The sequence below is a fragment of the Boleophthalmus pectinirostris genome, unplaced genomic scaffold (assembly GCF_026225935.1).
Source record: "Boleophthalmus pectinirostris isolate CB_2022bp ecotype Guang Dong unplaced genomic scaffold, ASM2622593v1 HiC_scaffold_2, whole genome shotgun sequence".
Classification (NCBI taxonomy): Eukaryota; Metazoa; Chordata; class Actinopteri; order Gobiiformes; family Gobiidae; genus Boleophthalmus; species Boleophthalmus pectinirostris.
Genome location: NW_026571152.1, coordinates 14,837,099 through 14,863,632, shown reverse-complemented (window position 1 = coordinate 14,863,632; position 26,534 = coordinate 14,837,099). Strand labels below are relative to the sequence as shown.

General features: G+C 40.0%; 2 protein-coding genes across 2 annotated transcripts in view; one reads left to right on the top strand and one right to left on the bottom strand.

The window, feature by feature from the left end:
* iqsec3b (IQ motif and Sec7 domain ArfGEF 3b) overlaps positions 1–22,779 on the top strand; it is a 66,488-nt gene extending 43,709 nt beyond the window's left edge. The window contains exons 9-16 of the mRNA XM_020934754.2: positions 11,522–11,688; positions 15,101–15,240; positions 15,868–15,999; positions 16,074–16,173; positions 18,272–18,430; positions 18,875–18,961; positions 20,038–20,084; positions 21,564–22,779. Of these exons, the coding sequence (XP_020790413.2) occupies positions 11,522–11,688; positions 15,101–15,240; positions 15,868–15,999; positions 16,074–16,173; positions 18,272–18,430; positions 18,875–18,961; positions 20,038–20,084; positions 21,564–21,980 (1,249 nt within the window). The 3' untranslated portion in view covers positions 21,981–22,779. The remainder of the gene's footprint in view (positions 1–11,521; positions 11,689–15,100; positions 15,241–15,867; positions 16,000–16,073; positions 16,174–18,271; positions 18,431–18,874; positions 18,962–20,037; positions 20,085–21,563) is intronic.
* A 1,649-nt stretch (positions 22,780–24,428) lies between these two features.
* Positions 24,429–26,534, bottom strand: part of ptprq (protein tyrosine phosphatase receptor type Q) — a 56,389-nt gene continuing 54,283 nt past the window's right edge. Inside the window, 2 exon segments of the mRNA XM_055155844.1 lie at positions 24,429–24,521; positions 24,594–24,717. Of these exon segments, the coding sequence (XP_055011819.1) occupies positions 24,484–24,521; positions 24,594–24,717 (162 nt within the window). The 3' untranslated portion in view covers positions 24,429–24,483.

The window sequence follows — 26,534 nt, the reverse complement described above, 5'->3', positions numbered from 1 at the left end:
TTAGTCCTGGACTGTTTAGTCCTGGTTTTAGTCTTGGTGTTAGTTCTGGTTTAGAGGCGCACAGGAGGAAGCGCGGTTTACGCCGCGTACGCGAGAAAACACGATCCACACGCGGCTCACGGGAGGACAGCGGTGTCCGCACAGTGTCTACGGAAGGAAACGTGGTCCGCGCGTTCTCAGGTTAATGACGATGATGAAGGTGTGTGTTTGTTTGTGTGTTTGTGTGTGTTTGTGTGCGTGTCCCCTCATGTGGCAGGTCACTATAGGACAGTAGTGCAGACATCATGAGCCTATGCAGGTTGTTTTCAGGCGATATTATATTTGTTATTTCACGTCGGGAGAATAATTTCCAAGACACGAATGTGTTTTTACCTGTGCGCTGCTGACTCTGTTCTACTGGCTCTTCGACCTTGTCCATTGTGCGACTGATGCCGCCAACGTTAACATGACGTTTACATCGCTGTAACTGCGCGCGTTTTGTGTGAGTTTCCGGCAATGAGTGGAATTAATATAATAATAATAATAATAAAGAAACTCACATACAGAAACACTAAAGTTAGAGATTAAAAATGAGATTAACGCGATTAAAAAACATAACGCGCTAAATATGACTGTAATTAATTAATTGCAATTAACGCGATAATTTGACACCCCTAATATATATATATAAATTGCCACAATGTTCATAATTTACTCTGTCAGCACTAAAGTAAGGTAATTTTTATCTCCAAAAATAACATGGTGGTGTTTTTGTCATTTGAAAGGATATAAGATTGTCTAGTATGTGAAGTGAGTAACCCACTGAATAACCCAAAGATTCACACAATTCTTTATATAAATACTTTGTTTTCTAGTACTTTTTTGGTATAAATAGTTATTTTTGCATGATCTCCTGTGCAGGTGTAGTAGTCTTGTAAATGCAGTTTGAGGTCAGATCCATAGGGATGTGTAATAGTTTTTAAAGCTTTTGCTGCACCCCCTTTTTAGTATACTAATTGATCAGCAGCACATGTCTTTGTTGACCAAGAATTTCTCAACCCTTCTGTGACTGACTGACATCGGCAGAGGTGACAGGAAGTAGGACCAAGTAGGAAATTCCACCTTCCAGTTTGAAACGACACTTGAGCTGTATTGAACTGGGTCTCCATGGTACACCATGGACTAATTATTCCTGATTAGAGGCAGAACCCAGCAGCATCAGTGTGATTGTCCCGGAGATGGCGTAATCAAGAGCGCCTCCAGCAGGATAAAAATAGACCCTCCGCTCTTGTGCATGCTCGGCTACATTCTCCACAGACTTCATGCCTCCTGTGTCTTTAATACCGAGATGAGCCTGTTGTTACTCATGGTTATGGGTGGAGGGGCTGCTTTTGTCCGAGCCAACTCCTGCCCTACAGCATGATGGGTCTATTTGGAGCAGAAAAGACTGATGGTGCTCAATGAATACTTAAGTGCTGCTAGGGCTGACTGGAAGTTAGTTGTGTTCATTCTTCACAGCATAGATGAAGCAAGGTAGAGGCATGCAGTATGGTTTATGGCAAATTGGAATAGATTTTTACACCATAAGCCCTTCAATATCAATGATCTTGAGCTCTATCAGAACAAGTACAAGACCACATATGCCCGTGGACCACTGTGGAAACTACCTGGACGACTGAGGGATTACACAGAATTTAAGATCACATGGTAAAAGAAAGTACTATGATTTAATGTTGAAAAACACATTCTATTTTCTAAAGAAAGAGTGTTTTTTATTATAATTGTGGTATCAGAATTGGTATTGAGTATTTAGAGTCTATTCCTTAGTATCACAATAAAATTTGAAATTTTAGTATGACACATAATAAATACATGGTACCAGATTGGAATAAATTGTCTCCTTTATTGATACAATGTAAATGCAATTTTTTGTATATAATAAATGTATACAGCACAATTCCATACTGGCATTGCATACTGCAGTGTATTAAATGTGCACTGTGTAACTTTTCTGGAGGGAGGTCTGCCACCTGGCTGTCAGTGGAGATGTTGCTGCTTTGCCTGGAGTGTTGCATAGTATGGCATTAAATATGTAGCTTGCATAGCTTGCTCAAAAATACCTCTGTCTACAGGAGAGGTCACCAAACCTTTTTCTCTGGGGGCCACATTATTGCTCCTGACTGTGATGGGGGGGGCCAGGGTCGGGTAGACCGACGAGGGAATACATGCTGTTGAGCAGCCAGTCCACCTTTCATTCACCAAATCCTAACTTCCCTTGTTTGCCCTCGCAAGCTAGCCTACTCTTTGTGTGTGGTGGGTTTCGTACTGTCGGCACAGATTATATTTTTGAAAACCGCTTTACGTGCGTTGACTGTCACTGTTTGATCTCGAGCTTGTCTCGTGACTAAAATTCAACTGCAAATTCGGTGGCAAACGTCATATAATTATTTAAATAAATGCTTCATATAAACATAATTTTTTAATTGACAAAATCAACAAAATACAAGATGCAGGCATGTTATTATTTGCCAGAACGTAATAAAAAAAAAATAGGTCATGACAATCCCTAGGAGGATTGCCTCCTAGGGCCAGCTCAAGTGGTGGGGGGCAGAGGGGCTAGGGGGCTAGCCAAAGGGGCGTGGCGGGCCGAAGTTTGATGACCCCTGCTATATAGATCTGGCCTGTAAGATGGCCTGGTAGCAACACCTGCTTGTCTCCATGGAGATAGATTAGTTTAATAACATCATGTGGAAATTTTGAATAATAATTTGAATATTTTATTATACATATTTTTTTGTTATTCTGAAGTTTTCCATATTAATGCAGCCCTATATCTGAAAAAGCCATAAGCTGAGAATGGCTTTTACCACCAGAGTGTGAGATGAGTCAGTGAATAATGCAATGTGAAGTGACTAGTGCAAAAAAGTGGTCAGAGACAAAGGACGTCAGATAGGACAGGTGTTGGACAGAGAAAGGAGGGAATAAATGTTTAAAAGAGCACATGAGTTAGCAGAGAGAGAGAGAGAGAGAAGGAAGATAAGGAGAGGAAGAGAAGGAGGAGGGGATGAAGAGGAGGAGCTGAGGATATGAACTGATTTACTGTGTCTCACTCTCAAAGCTACAACCCAAAGTGAAAGGCTATAGTTTGATGTGGCCTCTATGACACTTTTCGTTAAACAGACGGAGGTAACAATCATGTCTAAGTACGTTAGCTTAGAGGGCTTCAGCAAGGCAATATCTTCTTCAGATCACAAGCAGCAAGAAGTATTGATACAAAGCGGGATAAATCTATGTGTTCCGGTTGTGTTGCTATATTTTGTCTGGCTGAGTCACATACTTTGCTCTGCCCCACTTTTCTGTCAATAGCTGGATTTACTGCCACTCTTGGTACAGTGTTCAGCAACAGGAGCTAATTTATGTTTATTTGAAAAGTGTTCTAACTAGGGCTACAAGATTAACTGCAATCACGATCACAATTTGAATAGTCTAGGCTAGAAGTTGATTTAGGTGATGTAATGCCCTCCAATATCTTGCCTTATTGCATATAATAGCTGCCTCTATACAAAAAGAGTTTATATTTCTATGTCCTCTCAATTGTCTTGTCTCAGTACAGTTATACTATCTAAGGCTAAGCAGCTCTTGAGGTCAAAATATGTCCACTACATGCTGTCTGCATCTAATTATTTAAAGTTCATTGCAGTAACTAAAATTAGGATGCTCAGAATGCACATGTAAGTGAGTAATAACCTTGGACCACCGTAAACCGTTCTGTTTTTCACGTTTTTAAGAGCTACAGTGCCTTTAATGCTCCTGAAGGAAATCCTGATCTTAAAACATTTTTATAAACATTATTATATGTATTAATTATATTATACCTAAGTTTTTTGTAAATATTATTCTTATGATGCCTTACAATACATTCAAAATCATTTTAGAGGAAATATTTATATCAGTGTAGCACAACCCTATTGCTATAGCAAATTCTTAATATCCACATATGATAAATTCAGTAGTCGTTTGTGTGCACAGCTTTACAGCAGCATTTTTAGGACAGCGGAGTGAAATAGGAGTGTACTGCTCAAGCACAGCGAAACAGAGTACTGCTTTCGGTGCTTAATTCCAGGTTGAGGAGAAATAAAAAATAATGTATTATTAGCTATAGCCAGTGCACAGTGGTCTCATTTAGTCATAAAGTGCTGCTTTTACAATATCCACACAAAATATACTCCACCTTTAAAGTTCAATAAAAATAAATATCCTTTACTTTCCTTTTGAATATTTGGATTAGGTTGGTATCTGGCACCCTCTGACGGCTGAGAGTAAAGCATGAACCATTTTAACTATTCACCAGCATGACTAGTATCAAGCTGATGCTAACAGATAAACACTTTCTGTATATACTGATTAGATGTATCTAGTAGTGTCAAGGGAGTGTGGTTCAGTAAGTAGTAATTTCCACTCTCTTTCCACATCAACTGCACTATATAAACTTCAAATAGCCCTAGATAAATTTTTATGATTCGATATAAGTGACATTTCCTGTCTTTTTGGAGTCCACAGTGCAGTAATCTCCCGGCATCTCCCGTCCTTGAAACGCTCCGCAAATATGTGCCCACTTCCCTGTGGACCCAAAGCCGATAAAACGTTCATTATTGTTTTCCCTTCTCCTGGTAAACGTCCACATTTTATCGGACGCCTTCTTCATCCTGATGTCCACCATTCCTCCCCTTGGGCTCGTCTCACAATGTCAACACAAAGGCATACAACCACCCACTAATTAAGCAAGACACCTTTAACATTCAGCCCACAAACCAATTACTTACATCCTATATTACAAACCCCGTTTATAATCTATACCTATTGTCTTTTAGTCGTTTCCCATTTGGTGCAATCTAAGTCCTGATTTCTGCATTTGGTTCCATAATGTGGGCAGGATAATGAAGGTGCAGCCCAGGTGATAGCCAGCAGCAGCCCACTGTGAACAGAGGTTAATTAATAGCTGCACTTATAATGGGATTAGTAAGAGTTAGGCAAATGTATGTTTTTCTAATTGGAGCGGAACTAAAGTTTAACAAAAATAATACAGGGGGAAAAGTAAAGCGAGCACTCATCAAAGGCAATGAATAATGATTTTGGCCGCTAGGACTGTACATTTAAATAAATATGCTATAATTACTAGTTGTTTTTACAAATGATCTTATTTTCAAATGTAATGGTGCATTATGTCATTTTTCTGATGGAGGGGCCATTACCTGCCTGTCTCCATGGAGATTGCTTCATTGTCCTGAATGTTGCACCATATCTTGATGACATCACACAGGACAGCCAGGTGTTTCTGATTACAAACACAAGGCTGCAGGGACTGAGTCTGAAGTGTAGACCTGTTAGACCAATGACATTGTTCTTTCTTGCCCCTGACCCTACCCCCTCCTTCCCTCAGTCTCCCCTTCAGTCCTCCAGGCAGGTACTGCCCAGTTTAGCAGCTCTATATGAAATGTGGTTGTGGGCGGAGTGTAGGTGTTTAGTCCCACTTTAAATATATTTATCTCAACCTAAGTCAAATATTGAATATTTTTCAAGATATTTTTGAGCATTTAATACATCTGTAAAGGAACTGTTGTGAGATTAATGAGATTAAATGCCATGTTGTAGAATATTCCAGGCAAAGCTAAGATCTCCATGGAAATAAGCAGTATATTTATTATAATATAATAATTTTTATGAGAAATATCCAAAAGGACAACAACTGATCACTTGAAATGATGGCAAGGTCAGCAGTCCTACTAGAAATATCATAAAAACTGCAGATTAACATTGACATTTTTTCTTTTCTTTATGTTTATGAATATCAAATGTCACACAGTCATTGTATAATGAGAGTTGAGTTGGCAGGTATAGTTTTGTGAATGTAAGAAAGTGGAGGGTTGCTTTGGAGCAAATGGAGGAAAATTTGTGCTTGTGTCACTCTGTAAATTGCTGCACATTGTACAGCAATCTAGAAAATAATGCATGTTTTTGTAAACTGGAGTAAAGAGATACTAAAAGTGCTGTACTTGCTTTTTAGTGTCATAAATATTAAAAACAAACCTAGGTTTCTGACAATAAAACATTTTATAATTAGATTCAGACAGAACCTAGCAAACTTATTTTGACCTCTAGAACAGTGCCTCAGTGATTAACTAACCAAACAGTTGATCTCAGCTCCAACCAGTCATTGTGTCCTTGGGCAAGGCAGCCTCATTTCCATAGGTCTGTATCAGTGATAAAATCTAGTTGCTAATTTATCCTTCTGCATGTTTTTTACACATGTTAAAAAAAATTTTGAATTGTAGAATTTGCCTTGTAGTGCTTCCCAACTCTGTGGGTGTGATCCGTGAGCCAATCAGAGCCTCCCGCTGCGCTCGTCAGCTAATCACACTCCATCACGGCTCCCTAGGGTGCAGCCGATTTCAGATGCACCAGGAGCACCCCCTCCTCTCTCCTCGTGAGTGAGTGCATGGTACCGGACCGCCACATCTCCTCCACAGTGTTACGTAACAGTGGTTATGTCATCGCGGCGTAGCATGGTCGTACTTCTGTTTAAATAGTGCTTTGTACAAGTGGCCTCTGTGCCAGCTGGATCACATGTGGAGAAGAGGGAGGGCGAACGGGTGTTTAAATAGAACTCCTTATGTAACACAGACCGGAGACTTCTGAATGAAAGGAGCAGACTGGCACATACACAGGGCACACACTAGAGATGCTTAAAATGATTTAGAAGGACACAAGGTTCAGGTAGACCTTTTGACTCCACAAAGACATCATCCTTTGTATTTGACCCATGTGTCAATATTGATGGAAAATGTCAAGCGGGAGCCTTCTGATTGTTGGGGTTTGGGGTGTGAAATATGGAATATTAATCATTGTAATATTAAAGCCACAGTATGTAACTGTTAGAACAAAAATGCACTAATATAAAAGTATGTTTTCATTTTGTTTTTTATCACAAGAGCCTCCCTCTGTTTGTCTCCATGGAAATGTTCCAAAGTATGGTTTTAACTTTCAAATTTCCATGGAGGTGTTGTGCCACCTCCAGAAAGTTACATATTGTACCTTTAATTAAAAGGTATTAGGCCAATTAATTTCGGTTCTGAGAGTTCATGTTTTACTGTGATAGAAATTACTTTTTATTCTCATTTGCTCAGTCATTGATGAGATTTCATATTAGTTAAAGAAAAAAGTAAATGACTGTCTTGATGAATCTATTTTACAGATTGGTGATTATAGATGTCACAGTATAATTGAGGAGAATATTGAGTAGAATCACTTTTAGATGTAGATGTTTTAGATGTTAAAAATATTCAGGCAGTACATAGGACTACTATTGTATTTCAACGTCCATTTACTTATTCACATTACAATTTCTCAAGAATCTAGGTAGTGCCCTGTGTTACCATGGCACTGTTCTCAAAGACAGAAGGTAGTGAAATCTGACTTGTACAAAATCATTTTCTGTGACTGTCAGCTCTCCACACCACTATATTCAGTTTTCCAGCCCCTGTAGAGGTTTGTAGAGTACTCCACTGATAACCCTGGTCTTCACATCTGCGCTCAGCTCACTCTATAAATCAGTGAGAACAAGCAGGCAGAGCCCCCTGAAGGAAATGCCAAAAGGACTCTATCCTGAATTACTGCTAAAAGGTTCTATTTATCAGAAACAAAGGCAAAAGAGATCTCATATGAATTCTTATATGAACTCTGAGTGGCTGACAGATGATCAGACTTCATTTGATTACTGTAGGGTGGAATTTACAAAGTGAGTTTGAGAATTAAAGCTGTCCATGTGTGTTTGAATTTTATATTTTTATTTCAGTTTTAATTTACCAGAGATGTCCACTATTGCAAAGCAAAATTGTCGTAGTGGCTCTTTATCTCCGTGTGTGTGCATGGGACTTTCACTGTTGTTATTATTTATCAAAAAAAATAGTTGAAGTATATAAAGTTCTGTTATGTTTAAAGAAGGGGTGTTGTGCTAAATAGACTTTTTGGGGGGCTTTTTACCATGTTATAATATTGTTATCAAAAACATGAATCATTTGTGCATGTTTGAGTGATCTTGCAATTTTACCCAGGCACTCTTTGAACCTTGATTTCAGTTAGCAGCATCACAGGTCTTGTCTAAGACTCAGCCCACAAGCCTAGATAACCAGTTCTCTGCAGCACTCCCCATGCTCCCACCACAAACTTTAATTAGTTTCAGTGAAACTTAAACTTATTAAAGTTTTAGTTTAGTAGTTTTGGCGAACATAGCATTTCCACAACAATTAAAGGTGATCTTAATATGTGTAATTAATAGCCCATGTAAGTGTCATACTCCCTCTTTATCAAACTGCAATTACCAAATACAATGAAGAAGACCCGTTTCCCCATTGTGGGACAGATAAAAGTTCTCTGACCACACTTTTGGCACAGAGCTTAAGTGGTTAGTTCTCTCACCCCACAATCAATCTAAATCTAAGCCAGAATGTAGCAGTGTGTTCACATCTTATTGATAGTGATACTGTGGAGGCTGTCACTTGTATCAGTCACTATTGTGGCCAGATCTCCTTGTCAAGGCCTGATCTTGTCAGGTCTCAGAAGCTAAATAAGTCCAGGCCTGGTTATGTGGACAGGAGACTGCTGGGAATACCAATGCTCACAGTGGGGCGCCAGTGGCAAAACCTTTTTGTGTATTTAGGCAAGACACTTCACCCATTTTGCCTGGTATGAAAGTGGTGTGTGAGTGCTGGTGCTTGGCAGCCTCACTTTTGCCCCTAGGCAGCTGTGGCTACAATAGTAGTATACCACATCATTTGTGGACTGAATGGATAATGTACTAAATTGTAAAGTGACTCTGACCATCTGGAAAATATATAATATGTAAGACAAAAGCATTATTATTATTAATTGTCCTATAAGTTATTTATTAACAACATGCTCTTTTGCTCTGTGAGGATGTGAATGTCTTTCAAATCGAAAGCGCAATCTTTCATTTTTTTCTTTTTGAAACATGATAAATCTGAGTTGTCCTCGAGCTCAGAGAAGAGACACTGGCTTAGATTCCTGAACGTGGAGTTTGCATATTCTACCTGTATCACTGTGGACTCAACTGCTTTTGTGGCTGGGTAATAGGACTACAAGATTAATTGCAATCGAATTGAAATTGCAGTTTGAATGGATGCAATTAGCAAATAGCAAAGACTGCAATTATTCAACAACAACATGTCCTATCTTAATGCCCCATAAAAATAGAATACCCCCTCTGTAAAATGTGGACTTTGAGCAGAATCCAACTATGGAAACAAACATTGCTAATCTAATAGTAATTACAAGGTTTGTCAGCAAAATTGCAATTAGGTATTTTGCCAAAATCGTTCAGCCCTACTGGGGAATGTGTTACTCTGAACCACTCATTATGATGAAGATTACTAAACTGGTCACATATCTTAATCTATTAGTGAATCAAATCAAGCATGTCCCCTTTCATCAAAATCTCAGTTTCGCTTCACTATAATTGTCAGACTCAAATTTGTCAGCGACAGCCCCGACCCAAAGTTTTGACTGCTCAGATTAATGTTTCTGCTCATTTGTCCCTGTTCCTAATTAAAATGAATAGTCATGAGAAATCTAATCTCATTCTTTGTCACTCTTTAAAATTATATAAACTTGCTTATCTAATTCTGAAGTTAGATTTGGCACTGGTACCAAAGCATCAGGTGTGTAGTCTCATCTCTGCCTTATAGACCTGCATTTATTTAGCTGGGCTGTATCTCTATAAACCAATTATAATTCACTGATAAGACTTAGTTCTGATTCACTCTTATTTTCCCCAGGCTTATCTGAAGCTATCAGTTAGCATCCTTAGCCAAGTCATGCCAAACACACTGTACAGTATATCCTGTTTGTGTTTACTCTATCTCACCATCTGTTATTGTGCCTTGTGTGCTTTTTGTCCCTTGTAGCCACCGGTACTGCAAATGTAAAACAGGTGTGGGCAAGGAAATTCACTTTATACACAATAACACAGACTAAGCAGAATGCAAACTGTAGGGAAATTCAAACCAACCATGGTTGGTAATTTGTTGACTATAACTACACTTGTAGTTATAGTTAACATATATGGATGAATAAAATGAAACTAAACTACACTGTATGCTGCAGGTTATATCTTTAAAGAGGGGGTATTATGCATAATAGATTTTTTTTTAGCTTTGTTATGTGGGAATGTTTTTCCCTCATCAAAAACCCATAAGCCAACATCACCCATGCTTCCACACGACAATTCTTCATAAATATTCAAAAGCATGAGACAAAACAATACACTGCAACTTCTCAAACCTGATGCGATGTGTAGTAGTTTCATTAGCGGAATGCATGCTGCACTGATTGTATAGTGCTGTCTCAAAAGGGGGAGTGACCAGTGTGGAGAGCAAAGGATGGAGCATTAAAAACGAAACTGAATCATGTTAATATGATGTTTTTGGCAAATATAGCATTTTCAAAACAACAAGAGGTAACATGGTGATCTAAATATGCTATGTGTGAGCAGGTAATACCCCATAAAGGTAAATACCCCCGTTTTAATAATGTAATCAGCGAAGGAGGGTTGCAATTGTTTCTAATTTAAGTGAGTCAGCACATTCAGCTGTGCGGTTTGGTTTATCTCATTATAAATATGTACCAGTACTGCTGTAAGAGTATGGTAACATTAAAACAACACTACTCAATCATGTACAAGTTAAAAGTACTCATTCACTTTTCACTTTCACAATTATAAGTACTGCATCAAGACTGGATACTGTTAAAATATGGTGTGTGTTTTAGTATTGATGTAATAGGACAGTCTAATGCTGTTGTCATGTGCATTTCGGCCAGTTGGGATGGGAGATTTCTTCAACGGCAGTGTTTGTTCAACCAACCTGTGTGACCTTTGACCTGTGTGAAGTGTGACCGTGTTGCATTCATGTGCTATTGGTGGGATGCTGAGAACACACTGTATCTGTTTTTGACTCAATGTTTTGAGCAGTACCTATTGCCTATAGAGTTATCCCTTAATGTTCACTTATTATAAAATATCTTGCAATTTTAGTTGTTAGGGTTAGGGTGAACTATTTTGTGACTTTTTTACTTTTGACTTTGGAAGTGTTCATGTGCAACTTCTTCTTAGAAAGCCGTATTTACAATGTATCTAACACCACATTAAAATGGCTTAAGCACAAAGTCACTTGGAAAGTCTTATCTTACCAAAGAATATGAAATCATTTCCAATAGAAAAAGTCATTACCATGATGAAAGGTAGTAGAACCAGACATTTCTCAATGTAAGCTAAAATGTTAAATATTCAGATGGAAAAAACTGAAAGCGCAGATTGCAAGAAAATGTTGATGGGGATAGACTAGAGAATAAAATAATATTACAATAGGGATACTCTCAGTTTGACTTCACTAAAATAAAATTTTAATAAGTGAGTCTGTGTACAGTATATTCCTTGACATGTGTTTGTTGTGCTTTTTGTCCCTCTCAGCCAGCGGTACTGTATGTGTAACCCAGACGTGGTGCAGCAGTTCCATAACCCGGACACCATCTTCATCTTGGCCTTCGCCGTGGTCCTCCTCAACACAGACATGTACTCCCCAAACATCAAGCCCCAGCGTAAGATGGGCCTGGATGACTTCATACGCAACCTACGAGGTATGTACGCACTGCACAGTGTGCCAGACTATCTCCCTGTGCAGTGTTTCCCATAGATTCTGGGGAGACTATGGTGGCACAAATAATTACGATTTGAATAATTTCATTTTATATGAATTTTGTGCTATAAGTGATGTTTATTGTCTATATTTAGTTCTAAAGAGATTTTTTTTTACTTCTATGGGGTATTAACTGCTAACACATCAAATATGTTTCCTTTTATTGTTTTGAAAGTGCTATATTCACTGAAAATATTATATTAACATATTCAATAAACTTTCGTTTTTGGCGCTATGAGTCTCCCTCCCTTTGCTCTCCTTGCTAAGTCACTCTTCCTTCAGAACAGTATTATTAACACATTCAACATGTATCTCACTAACAAATCTTCTGAATATTGCATCAGGTTAGTCTAGTTGTTGCGTACAGTATCATGTTTTTATATACTGAAGAAGAATTGTCTTGTAGGAGCATGGATGCCATGGACTTGTGGGCTGAGTATTGCACAGAATCTTACAGCTAACCATAAGGGAGATTCGAATAAGGCCCAGGAGAAATAGCTAAATTACTGAAACATGCCTGGATGACGTAGACTATGTTGGGTCACCATAGTCGCCTCTATTAATGGGCAACACTGCTGTGTGAAAGGGTACTTGCTGTTACAATATTTAAATTTTGCTATTGTGCCCCTTATGTCCATCATTATCTTTTACCCCCTGCTGATTGTGTGGCACCTTCTCTTCCTGTTTGCTTTGTATTAAATATCACTGGGTGTGCTATGACTCTGTCCCTGCGGAGTAGGTAAATGGGTTGAAGACTGCCATGCAAATCTATGCGGCTTCAAAGAAATGCATTTTATTGCTATTGGGATACAACATGGGGTATGGTTTTTGCTCAGATCAGATTTGTTTATTTCAATGACGCATGTGAAACAAAGGAGTTCATTGGTCTGGAGTCTCATCTCTGTTGCACGTTTATGTGTCTCCAGTCCAAAGAAAGAAAGAATATTACATTTCACAATACAACATTAGTACCTCGTTGCATATACGCTATAACTCAGCCACTGAGCCACCAGCAGGTCTTAACTATAAATCACTGTAGTGACTATTAGTATACTGATCTTCATTTAGAATAACTGTATCTAAATGTAAATGCTGTCTCTAAGTATGTACTGACTTGCAATTAGTTCTAGTGAAGATTAATTAGGATTTACCATGTCTATTTAACAGACTTAACATGATCTAATGGGACCATGAAATACACTTTATGCTCTCACCGCTCTGAATGAGGCTGGAGTGTGCAGCCTTGATGACATAACCTCAGAGTGGAGTGAGCGGTCGCCAGGAGCACAAGATCTGACTCGTAAAAGTGAAACTGCAGCGGAGCCGTATAATGGGCTTTTTGATATCCTTGGTTTAGGTCTATCATAAATCATAACTTCCATACTCACTCGAGAGGATGTGATAAGAACAGGACTGAGTTTAGAGAGAGAAGGGAGGGGAGATTTGACTGACAGGCCCTTGAAGTGGAGCAAATGAGTGAGCTCCATGCCTCACCACCGTCATCATGACCCATGCACCAGCAGAACTCACTCAGTCCAGACACTTTTACAGTCACTGCAGTTAGAGGTTATGATGTAAGAAGAATACTGGGAGTATGAGCAAATGTGAGGGATAGGGACAGGAGGACTGCTAACTCAATTTCATATTTTTGCTGACTAAAACTAAATGAAAAGTAATTACAACACAACTAAAAATACTACTAAAATTATATCCATACAGAAGTAGATTTTTTTGTCAACTAAAAACACTGTTATTTTTGTTCAGTAATAAATGAAAAGAATGACTAAAGATCCAAGTTCCACTTTTCAATCTCTGAGCCCCAAACCAGACCATAAACAAACTCAGAGCCCAAGGAACATTACGAGGACTTTTCACAAATCAAAAGTATAATATTTTCAGAGCATTTTTCTAGCAGCATACTTTTATTCATACTAATATTTAATATATTATGTGTGTGTGTGTTTTAATGTTGTAACAGTACTATTAGCAGAGTAAAAGATGAGGTTACTCTTCCCGCACTGAGTAAGATGGTAAGTAAGAGTTAGTGTGACAAAAGCTTTATGTTGATAACATGAAATTATTTGAACATTTGTGTTTCCTGCAATGCTCCTTCAGATATTATAATATATTATAGAGTAATTTCATGGATCACAACTTTGTACTTCTACTTGATTTATGTTATTTTGAAGTAATAAAATTGTACTTGAGTAAAATTTTTGGCCATCTCTGGTCCTAATTTTTCATTATTCCAAAATTTATGAATACGTTGCGATCATATTTTTGAATTTAATGACGTTATAATTTCAGATGTAGAGCAGGGGCCTATATAGCACTCGAAAATTCGCTGTTTCTGAAGAAAATATCAAAACTTCTGATTTATAAGTTATTTATAAATTATTCAGCTTTCTGACAGTTTTTCTTTCATGTGAATAGGTCCATAATTACAGAACATCAGCTTACTTACAATAGTGAAAATGGCTGTATTGGTTTAGAAGTAGTTTTTTTTTCTATGAGCCCCAGTGGAGACTGGATCTTCAAAGGACATTCCATCTTATAAATAACTACAGCCGTCCGGATTTGCAACAATTACATTCAACAATGTAATAAACTAAAATGTTCCTTTTTAATAACTTGTTTGAGTCCAAGTATTATGTAGTTTATTCCATCATTTAATTCATCAATATATCGTTACAAAAAGCATGTTAAAGGAATCATGTTTTGTATAAGACCTGTCACAGGGGATGTATTTTACAATATATTTGACCTCTCCTCCTCCGCAACATTGGATCCTTTTCCGTCCCTTATATTGCTTGTCCTGAAGAAATTGAATCATCTGAAAGCACCAGATGTGGCCTGTACAAATTTACCTTCACCTGACCATATAAGGTTTACTGTGACCAAATAAGGGCATTGTGACCTTCCTTTGGATTTTGTAGCAATGGGAGTAGAGCCACCTGTATACTCCAGTGTGTTGTTTTGTGTGCTGTATGTGGAGAATACTGCCACATACTGTGAACATGCAAATGGCCTGATTTACAGCTTCTATTAATAAACAAGGCTGCCACTATTCTGTGTGAATTGATCCCATAAAGCAAACAGCAGTGCTGCTCTGGTCTACATGCAGGGAGTTAGGAATTCTAAAACATGCATATATGTAGGGGTAACAATAAAAATAATGTCACTATGTATTGAATTGAATGTATTTTATTTGTTTATTCATTTTATTTTGATGTAAGTAGCTGATGTATTCGATTTCCTCTGGTGATAAGAGCCTTTAATTACATACTGCTTACAGTAGACATCAACATACAGTGTGTTATATCTGATGTGAGTGATCCATATGTTCTCCACAGGGGTGGATGACGGAGCAGACATCCCCAGGGACATGGTGTCTGGCATCTATGAGAGGATCCAGCAGAGGGAGCTGCGCTCCAACGAGGACCATGTGACCTACGTGAGCCGTGTGGAGCAGTCCATCCTTGGACTCAAAACTGTATGTTCAGTTCAGTGTAACCTACTGTGTATTATACTGATAGTCTAATCATACTGTACATTCTGACATAGTGACCACAAGTAGTGACCACAGAGCCCAAAGTGCCACAAAGACCAGTGCTCAATATCTCATAGCAACTCCGTCTTTTCAGTGGTTTTGGTCACAGTTATTAGCCTTGTCAGCAAGAAGAATTCTGGTAATTTTTCTGAGTTCTAAAACAGCTCCCGCTGAATAGTTTGCATGTGATAAGTCCCACACCAGCAATGGTGCAGAAACTAACCAATCACAGGGCAGCTCTGTGGTTTGTGCAGAAGCCAGTACTAAACAAACCAAAACAAACATGGCGACACCACCAGATGTACTTTGGCCTATTTTAGTTGAAATACAATCATTGGTCAGACACTTTCAGTGAGAGCCAAGCCAGATTGATGTGTAGAACTATGTTCAGAGGGCTACACATCAATCTGAAGAGAGTCAGGTTATGCTGTTATTTCTTCTTATTAGATTCTTGAAAATTGTGCAAATAATATGATTTAGTGATACTGTGCACAGCTCCACTCTCTACTGACCTTACTCAACCATTTTAAAGTTATATAAAATAAACATAAGAGTGTTGTTTGCTTTCAGATCCTGGCTGTGCCACACAGGCGTCTCGTGTGCTGCTGTCGGCTCTTCGAGGTCCCTGATGCAAACAAAGCTCACAAACAGAAGCTGTCGCAGATGCAAAGGGAGGTGTTCCTCTTCAACGACCTGCTGCTGGTCAGACTATCAACATTAGGTATAGACTGTGTAATGTATGAACAGGCTCATGTGTGTGTGCGCTGTCCCTCCAGATTCTCAAGATGTGTCCTAAGAAGAAGAGTGCTGCCTGCTACACCTTCTGTAAGGCCATGGGGCTGCTGGGCATGCAGTTCCACCTCTTCAGCAACGAGTGTAAGAGCCTACCACACCTATAGCTTCTGTCTGGGCCAGGGTCAGGGTGCCCCATTTAAGATCACACAAAACATCACTTTGGTTGTTTGAAATTACTTTTTTGAAGGAATATTTTTAAATTGTACAGGAGTTATCAGTGATAAGTTGAGCGAGGTGATTTGATGAAGAAGGAATGCCTTGATTTTTATTGCACTAATTACAAATCTAGCCACGAAGACACAAAATTACAAGCCAAGGCTGATTTTTTTTTTTCAATTGCTCTTAGCTGTTTTGAATTTGAAATTTACACACACTAAATAAATTCCTTCTGTTTCCACCAGACATTTTGTTCACAGACTGATCCTAAAGCATACTAGTATATAGTGAACAACCCACAAAGCCCAGACAAATGCCTCTAATATTAAACTTCAAATCCACTCTTTCAGATAAATGCCCACTTTGTTCACATCTGAATATTAAATTACACCAAAACATGCTGTCGATTTTTTTAGCTTTTAAGCCAATTACCTTCAGAATGATCCTTTTCAGTCAAGTGGGATTCAAATCAAGGGCATCCTGTGTTTGAAAAGCAGCTCCTTCAGTGTTTGGAGCAGAAAGGCGTGATTCATGAGCAGATAAATTAAGTTTGACACGTCCCCTCTGGCTCCTAATCACCCACACTCCTGCCTTAAGCTGTGTGCCAGCCGGGGGAGTGCCAGCAAATGTGTACTTATATTCTTAAGACAAACGATTAGCTTTTGTCAATGAAATGATGACGAATGGAACCAGTGGAGAGGGAAATTACTTAAAGGATAAATGTGTCATTCTTCAGTGTTTCGAGGAACAAACTAAAAAGTGAGATGTAAATATTGTCCAGAAAGTTAAAATAACATTATGGAAAATTTAATTGATTGAAAACAAGTAGGAGGATTCTGATTATGGGCTGCCAGGAAACAAGAGGGCTAGAGGAAGAGCAAATAGATCTATGGATGTATTGAGAGCACATGAAGTTGGTTGTTGTGAGAGCAGAGGATGCAGAGGAAAGGGTCAGACTGAGCAAAGGATGAATAGGAGAAGGTCAGATGGAGGCGAGGATGAATAGGAGAAGGTCAAATGGAGCAGATGAGAGGGTCAGATGGAGCAGAAGATGAATAGGAGAGAGTCAGATGGAGCAAATGATACAGAGATGAGGGTGAGATGGGGCAGAGGATGCAGAAGAGAGGGTCAGATGGGGCAGAAGATGTACTTGCACTGCATTATGTTATTTTGACAGTTTTAGTCAGAAAACATGAGGCTGTAATATCGACAAAGCCCAAACAGCTGTTACTGAGGAGAAGCGATGGCCTGTTTTTGCAACATTCATCATTTTCTCGGCTCAGTTTGACGGGACAAAAACAAGACAGGATTTATGGGACAAAACTTCGGTACATTGTCTCGTGTCTTTTATTGTCCTGTTTGAAAACTGGGTGGGGATTTGTTGTTTCATGTAGTGTTTAGCAAAGTTTTAAAAGTACGACTACAGTAAACCAAGGAAATGTCATCCATGGGGACTTGGACAGACACAGATGAATGAAGTGGGATTATAGTGAAGTGGAGGAGATGGAGAGGCTGGTGCTTCTGCTGCTGTGGTGCTGAGGGTTGTCAGTGAAATGGCAGGAAAGGAGAGAGAAAGAGAGAGTGCATTTATACGAAGGTTAGAGAGGCAGAGATAGCAGGCTGTGATTGAATGTGATAGTTGGAGATTGAAAGTGATAGATGACTGTTTAAGAATATGGTAATGGAAAATTAAATTCAGTGAATACATATATGCCTCTATGGCGGGGGCTCTTACACTTTTCACACCGAGTATCACCAAAGAAAAGATTTGGCTTTCCGAGTACCACCAGACAAAAGCCAGAGCTCATATACCACAGTTAGAGAAACACTTTTCTATAGCAGCCATCTCAGGAGTAGTTCTCTTCTCCAGGTTTTGTGGCATATTCATGTTCAGGAAAACCTATGCTGAGTATTATATAATTGTTCATGTTCATATGATATAGATACTATTGATGTTGATATTGTTGATACTTGGAAAAATCCTTATTTTCCTCCTTTCTGACTGTGGTCCTTTGCTGTCCAGACTACGCCCATGGCATCACCATGATGAGCCCGTTCACCTCAGAGAAGAAGCAGCTGGTGAGCTTCTGCTCCCCCAGTGGAGAGGAGCTCCGCAAGTTTGCAGAGGAGCTGAGAGAGGCCATCGCCGAGGTGAACGAGATGGAGCAAATCCACATCCAGTGTAAGTCTGAGTATACAGAGAGGAAAGGAGGGGAGGGTCCATATCCAATGTAACTACTGAGTATACAGAGAAGAGGGGTAAAGGGGAGGGAGGGAAAGAAAGAGAGATCCACATCCATTAGAAGCTGCGGATATATGGAGATGTGGGAGATGAGATAGAAGGGGGACGGAGAAAGGAAGGAGGTGGGGTCCACATGCAGTGTAGGTCTGAGTATATATTGAGAGGCAGAGAGCATATAGAGAGAAACAGAGCGAGGGACGGGGGAGGCAGTGGTTCACATTCACCCAAGTCTGAGTACACAGGGAGGGGTGAGGGGCCCTCATCCCATGTAAGTTTTTAGTAAACAACTAGGAGCAACAGTGGGAAAGCAGGATGAGAGGGAGAGTGGAAGAAAAAGAGAAGCAGAGAGAGAGAGAGGCCTAATCCCTGTCTGTCTGTGTGCAGGGGAGCTGGAGAGGCAGCAGGGCATCCAACATGGCATCCACACCAACGGAGGCCAGGTGGAGCACACAGGCCACGGCTCGCCCTCAGGTACTGGGACACTGTGCACTAGGACCTGACTCTGCTCCAGTCTGCCACTGCTGTAACCGTGGTGACAGAACAGCCTTCTGATTCTGCTCACAGGCTCTCAGGGCCACCTACCACCTCATTCAATATAGACTAGGGACATTTACTCATATATTTAGTGTTTCATTGTTAGTGTTACATATTGTGTTTGAGTCTGCTATGTAATTATAATCTATGACACCTGTGGCCATGGATTATTTGTGTTATCATTTGGACATTTTAAATTGCAATACTGATCAAGAAATCTTAATAAAATAAACAAGTTAACTGAATTCCATGTTAGAAAACCACAGTGCCCAGTGGGAGCTGCAGATCACGTTAGCAAGAAGTGAATTTTTTTTCATCTGTGCAAAAATGACTACACAACACTGCCGAGTCCTATGAGTATCATTGATTAAGAAAATATAACTGGAGAATGAAGTAAGTACCAAGCAGTGGGTGTGTACTGGTGTAAATGGGGATAGATCATTACTTGAATACAGTAATGAATAAAGATGACTAAAACATGCATGAATAACGCTAAATACAACTTTAAAGAGTAAATGAGAAGGGAAACAACTATAACAGTTAAAGGCTGTAAAAATGTAATTTTGCAGAATAGGTCTACTTTAATGAGGTGGCTCACAACTTGGAAAGTACTGCATCTCAATAAGGCTTGGCAAATTGGTATTGGAAAACAGAAAAATGTCCCTTGGATTTTTATTTTAATTAATTCTGTACTTTTAATCTAAGAAAGAAGAATTATTGGTATGTAAAAAAATTACCAAGAGTCATTATTTTGACTGTAAAATAATGCTTTGCTTTATAGTTATTTTAGCATTTAGGTTATTTCAGCATATAGACTTGATAGGCAGATGGAATATCTATGTATATTTATGACAGTGCCTTAAAACAGATGTAATTGTGCAGTGACTTACAGTGTAGTGCAGTGTATCCTATTTGCCCAACTATATATCCTCTTATACATTCAGCTTTATATCTTTGACATCTCCTTGACTTGATCTCTGTGCTTCCCTCTCTGCGCTGCTCCTTTCCCACAGGCGCACAGGACGTTTATGACAAAACCGGCAACAACAACACAGTGGAGGTGAGTGTCTCTTTCTGCTCACTGTGGTAAGTGTCTCTATGTGCTTTAGAACAAACCTGCACTAGAGCAAAAGTGCGTTCTCCACGGCTGTACTGTCAAAGTGAAATCTGCGCCCGGGGCACAGCAGCGCTCTGCAGCCACAAACAAAGGGCTGTGTGTGCAGCGGTAGAGGGTCCACCAACCCTCCACTCTGCAGACATCACGGCCTCTTTCATCAGCACTGCCAGGCCCACTCCTTTAAGCCAGCGCTAGGCCAGCTGGAGCTCACAGTGCTCGCCACACAGACACATGAGCTAGTCACCATTAGCAGGCTGAGTGCATGTGCAGAACGGAGGGACTAAAGTGGGCCTCTGAGGATCTGTCAAGGAAATGGATGAGACAGACCTTTGCCAAAATATGTAAAAATACATCCAAAATCCAGTATTTATTTGAAAAAATAGCAAATCATAACAGCTACAGTTCATATAGGTAATAATATTGTACTGCATAGAATTAAATGTTAGATCTTTTATTGCATTCCTTATTATGAACAATTGCTGTATTTACTGATAATTTTGAAATGTCCCTTAAAATATTCTAGTCTGCAATTAGCATTGATAAAATTGGCTTTGAAGGGGAGCAAAAGCATTTACAAAGGTGCAAAAGCACCTTTAGAATGAATCAGATAAGAATAGGAAACATTACTAGGCTGAATTGAGTAGTTCCATAGGGGACAGTTGTGGTGCCTCTATTGTTCTATTATTGTATCATAAATCTACACCAATCCTTATCTAAAATCAGATATTAGAGAAGTCTCTTCTTCAGAATGACCCTATGGCACAAGCTGCTTTTCCTGGACTGTTCCCTCTGCTCCTCTGTATCCTCAGCTGCTCCTGTAGATGTGAACTCTTGTGTTAGAGGCACCATGCCCTCGGTGTCACCTCTGTCCCATCCTCATTGTCCTCCCCTATTCTACCTCTCTCCATACCCCCCTCTCCTTCTCCCCCCTCTCCTTCTCCCCCCCTCTCCACACACATTTCACTCATTGCTCCTTGCTCTCTCTCTGGGTTTGGGGATGTCACATCATACCCAAGGTTCCCACACCTCAGCTCAGTACTCTGTTATTATATGAATATTTCCCTATTAATATCCATCGAGTAGTGTAGTGCCAGAGTCAGATTACTTTGGCATTTTGTAACTTTACAGTTAATTCCCTGTAGACTGTTGTCTACACAGTTTGTCAGAGCAGGCGGGGCATGCCTCTGCTGGTAGATCGTACATCAGAAGTGTAGATGACTGTACAGGCGTAGATGTGTGGGAGCCCTGAAGGCCTTATTCTCACTGTGATTTGTTGGTTCCATGCACACTCACAAACACACACACAGTCTGTGGCGGTCTCACTGCATGCTGCATGCCCATGTGTCAGTCACCTGAGGGCTGCAGACAGGCTGCGTTCAGGCTGGTAACTCCTCATGCGTTCTCTGACTGTCCCTAAACTAGGTGTCAATTCACAACAGGCTGCAGACCTATCAGCTGAGCCAGCCCGCCATTGAGTCGGCCCCCCTGGCTCTGACGGGGCCCCCTGCCTTGCTCAGCCCCGTCCAGGCTGGAGAACTGCGCCCAGAGACCCTGATCCAGTGCCAGCAGATCGTCAAGGTGATCGTGGTGGACCAGAGTGGCAGAGGACGTATGGAAGCTTTCCTGAGCCAGGGTCCGGCCACACACCAGCTCATTCAATCTGCTTTATCCACCCCTGTGCGTGTGCCCAGTGACGGCCCCCAGCCCCCCCTGCCTCCCCCTCCGCCCCCTTACAACCACCCGCACCAGTTCTGTCCCCCTGACTCTCCTATGCCCCTGCACCACACCATGCCTCTGATCCGCCGACGCAACTCCAGCGGCTCACGCAGTATCGTCTGAGAGCACGTTACCCTGTCTGCGACAGGAGCAGACAGGAGCAGACACACTGTAGGAGACAGACAGGAGCCCCTCATTACAGGAGGTGTTTTTGAACACCACTGACTCTGAGGCCATTTCCATCAGAACAGGCCCAGGAGCAGATGTGCTTCTGTCTTTAAACCCTTCGACCCAACATTTTCAAATGTCACCTCTCAAACGTGAGCTTTGTCTCCACAACCAAGAAGCCGAGTCAGGCTTCAGACTGCAACAGCTTCAAAGGGACACTAAAACACTCACAAGAATGCATCTCAAATGATCTATTTTGGTTTTGTGGCCGCTCCTGTAGCTGCAGTTAGATCTGCTTGGAGATAGCACACTGGCACGTTTGGAATCTCTGCTTCTCCACACACGGTGTTATGGTTTTTCTTAGTGTGCATAATGAGGCCAAACACAACTGTAGCTTTCATGTGTGCTGTGTAAATGTGGGAGCACTGTAGCAGGCTTCTGTTGTGTAGAATAGTGCGTACGAATGTCACTCCTTCCCCTGGGATCCTCGAGACAATCATATGTGTGTGCTTCATTTGCTCACCGTGTGGGAGCTTTGGTTTTTTCAGCATTTTATGTTTGGCTCTCACATCTCAGGAAGGCTCGGTCTCTCTGTCCTCTGCCCTGTTGTGTCCAGCGCTCTCACAGGTAGCAGGGACTAAACTAAGGCAGATTTATTTTCCTTTTGTACATTTGCTCCTCATATATGTGTTTTGGAATATTCCTGCCACAAAACATGAAGATAACAAGCTTCGACAGGGTAGACCGAGGTCACACCCCCCTCTGCTCCCCTTTGCACACGACTCTTATAGACGATGCATTCCTTTACTGAATGTGAAATCAGGGGGAAACTCAAGATGTCCGTGGAATTATGCTCTCCTTCGTCACTGTGCAGTTTCTTTTGCGCGCCGGTGTCTCTGTACAGCGGACCACCAATCATCTGACACTCTTTTTGCATCATGATGGAATATATTGTACATAGAGAATTGAAATTTATTCTGAACAAGTGTTCGGTTCGCCCATCCGTGTGTATCCTGTGTATTTGTACAGAGAAGAGTCTAGTTTAAAAAGACAGAATATATAGTAATTATTATATAGTTCTATGATTATTCTTCACATCGCAAATCAGGGGGTTCTCCTAAAATCCTTCTGCTATGTGTGTGCGTGAGAGACGGGCAGCTTTTCTAGAGTACACCGCAGTTACCATGGCAACATACACAGATATGATTTCAGATCTGCATTAATCATTAAACCACCATGTCATATAATTGCGGGACGATGGGAGGAGGGATGTGTCACTTGTTAGTAAAGGGCTATGCTGTATTGGCGACTATATACATGCATTTACAATAAAGGGGTGGACACGACGTGCACATAGCAGCCAAAGCAACAATTTAACTTCACTTTAGGATATGCTTGGTTTTAGAGTCACTTAAGAGTCTTTTATGAATGACCTGTAGTATTACCTATAGCATGAGATTTTGTTTTATCATTTGTTCGTACCATTTGTCATGGCATGTTGGGCCTCCTCCTCCGTTTCTTCTTCTTCCTGCTTCATTTCTTGGCCCAACCCCTACCTGCCCCCCTCCCCTTCTCCGTGGTTGTCATGGAGACGCACCAATCTGCATCCTCACTGTGGAGCACTGTCGGTAATCTTTGCACCCTCACCAGATTTCTAAAAAGAGATTTATAATGATCGACATGTTTATTAATGGATATTTCTAACTTTGCTTTTTGTTTGAAGAGAATGAAAGAATAAAGTAGTTTTTACTCTCACACGCTGTTCTCCGGTGAGTTTGTCAAGGTCGCTGCAAAGTCTTGAATAATACAAAGGGGTTAAACAAACACAAACCAGCTGCAGTATTGTTACATTTTCAACACCTGGATATCAAAGCTAGAAAAAATACTGAATCACTTTATTTTTCATTTTCAGCCTTACAGGTTTATCAAATCACAAATAGCCAAAACAAGTGAAAATCCATACACTTTGGCTGAGTAAATCATACGCAGGTGTAAAAAACAGCCTGGCCAGTCATAATAATAATAATAAATTAAATATTTTTTTACATTCCCTGTTGGTGGATGTTCATATCAGAAATAAAAATGTGTAGATTAAACTTGAATGCACATATAATACAGCAATGGAAATAGGCTTGGAGGGGACAAGTTCCAGACCCACTTCACACTGTTACAAAAGTGATAAAGTCCAGACCGGCCAGGCTCACACTAAAATACTATATACAAGGGAATAGTGCAAAGCTGATGGTCCAAACAAACTGTGCTTTTACATCAGCCACTGTAAAATGTAGTGACATGATGTCGTTGAGTAAAAAGCACATGATGAATGGCTTTCTTGGAGGACTGTAAAAAATCTTGTGTTCATTTCTACTGTTCATTTCCTCCTGTACTCATCACTGATTCAGGGTCAGCTAAAGCCCTCAATTCAAACATCTCCTCTGGTGCATTGAGGCGTCACTCCTCACATGGTTGTCTCCTCCCACTCCAGTTCCACATCACCTGAAAGCAGAGGGAGCAGAGTGAGGGTGGTTTGTGAGTCTTTGTAGATAGTGCTTCAGCTGGGTGCTTTACCTTCCATGCCCTCGAGGGAGTCGGTCTTCTCCAGGGCAGAGTAGCTCACAAACCAGATTGACTGGCTGTTCCCTTTGCTGTTTAGGAGCTCTAATGTACTTTGGTGCAGGAAGATATACTGGGCCTAGAAGGAAGCATTTACAAGCCATTGTTGTTTACTAATGATGTCATTTTCTGATTTATTTTATGATGTCTTTAAAGGTGCATTCTGTAACTTTTCTGGTGGAGGGTGCTTCAGATGCTTTTCTCCATGGAGATGTTATTGCTTTGTCTAGAATGTTTCACAGTATATTAAACCTTTCTATGTTCATGGAGACCAGACCGAGATACAGGTCAGATCTGTGGAGAGTTTACCCCACTCACAGTCAGAATGCCTGTTTTTCTAGTTATTTTTGAGCTATAAAACCAGCTGTAATTGAATAAATATAAGGCAGAGCTGTTGAATGTCACACTGTGGAACACCAAGCAGAGCAATGATATCTCCATAGAAACAAACAGGTGACAGACCCTCCACCAGAAGTTACCAGAATTCACCTTTAAAACAAATTCAACTATTATTTATATCAGCGCAACCATAACTATAATAACACCATATGTTGTGTTTTTTATCAATTGGTATAACAAAATTCCAATATTTATAATTCATGTGGCTTCAATTAAAAAGTGGGACATTCTCTATATAAGTGGGGACTAAATGACTGTACAGGATAACCAAAAGAGGAACAGATGCTAACCCAAAAGCCTGTATATTTATCCAACCACAAAATTGTATATTAACAATAACAATTTGAAGTTTCTCTTCTCAGATAAACACAATAAGCACTTAACACTATAACATGTTTTTAAGCTATCTGAAACCTAAATGATATGTAATTCTCTGATCTAGGCTGGGCAATGCAGAATTTAGAGACAAATATTACACTTGGATAAACATTATTGATCCATAAGGGAAATTAGACACCGTACCTACTGAATTACACTATAAGTACAAAAAGGAAACAAAATTGTAATACAGTTCTAAACAATTAAAAGGAAAACGGAAATTGAGAAAACACTAAACATTGAATGTTAAAATAAATTATACAAGAGTGAGTTTTGTTGTGTCTATATGTAGTTGCCATATATGTAAATGCAGTATGGGCCAGCCCAGGGCAACCCTTTAAACTCCTTGTTATCTATTATTATATTATCATCTTCTCTCTACCCTTTGTTGAAATCTGTTATAATTCTTGTGTTCCTTTGCTCGTCCATGGGAGTTGTTCATTATTGCGCTGTAATGAAGAAGTGATTAAACACGTCATGAGGGACACATAGTATAATCTGCACACACTAAAGGGAGCTGTGGCTTTGCACTGCAGAGGAAAATAAAGCTAACACTCTTCAGGTACGAGCGGTGAGCTCAGACTGCTGTCACACTCAGAATGGGGAAGAATGGGGAATCCTGTTCAGAGTGTGTCTCCAATCCACAGCCACATCATTCCCTTTGTCACAAAGAGAATTTTCCAAACACTTCCACATGGGAGCAGGATCACAGCGGGACACCGGGAGCAAGTAGGGCACTCCACAACCACCAGTGAGACATGATTCTGCTCATGATAAACTGCTCATGTGTGTTTTTAGCTCTACATTTTGCACCTAATATAGTTGATTATGGCATAATGTATATCAAGTGACAATGTAAAATTATGATTGGATTATAATAGCTATTCAAATTGTACCATTAAATGTGCATTACGTATCTTTTGTGGTAGAGAGGCTACCATTTGGCAGGTCCTTCACTAGAAAAGTGAAAAATCTTTATTTGACAGTTTAAAGGCTTTGTTTTAGGTTGTTGCTATGACAGCAGTCCCAGTTCTCCCAAACACTTGAAAAGAATAAAGTTACAAAGATTTTTTTTTTTTTAATTTTACCTTCACGGGTATTTTACTATTACATTTCAAA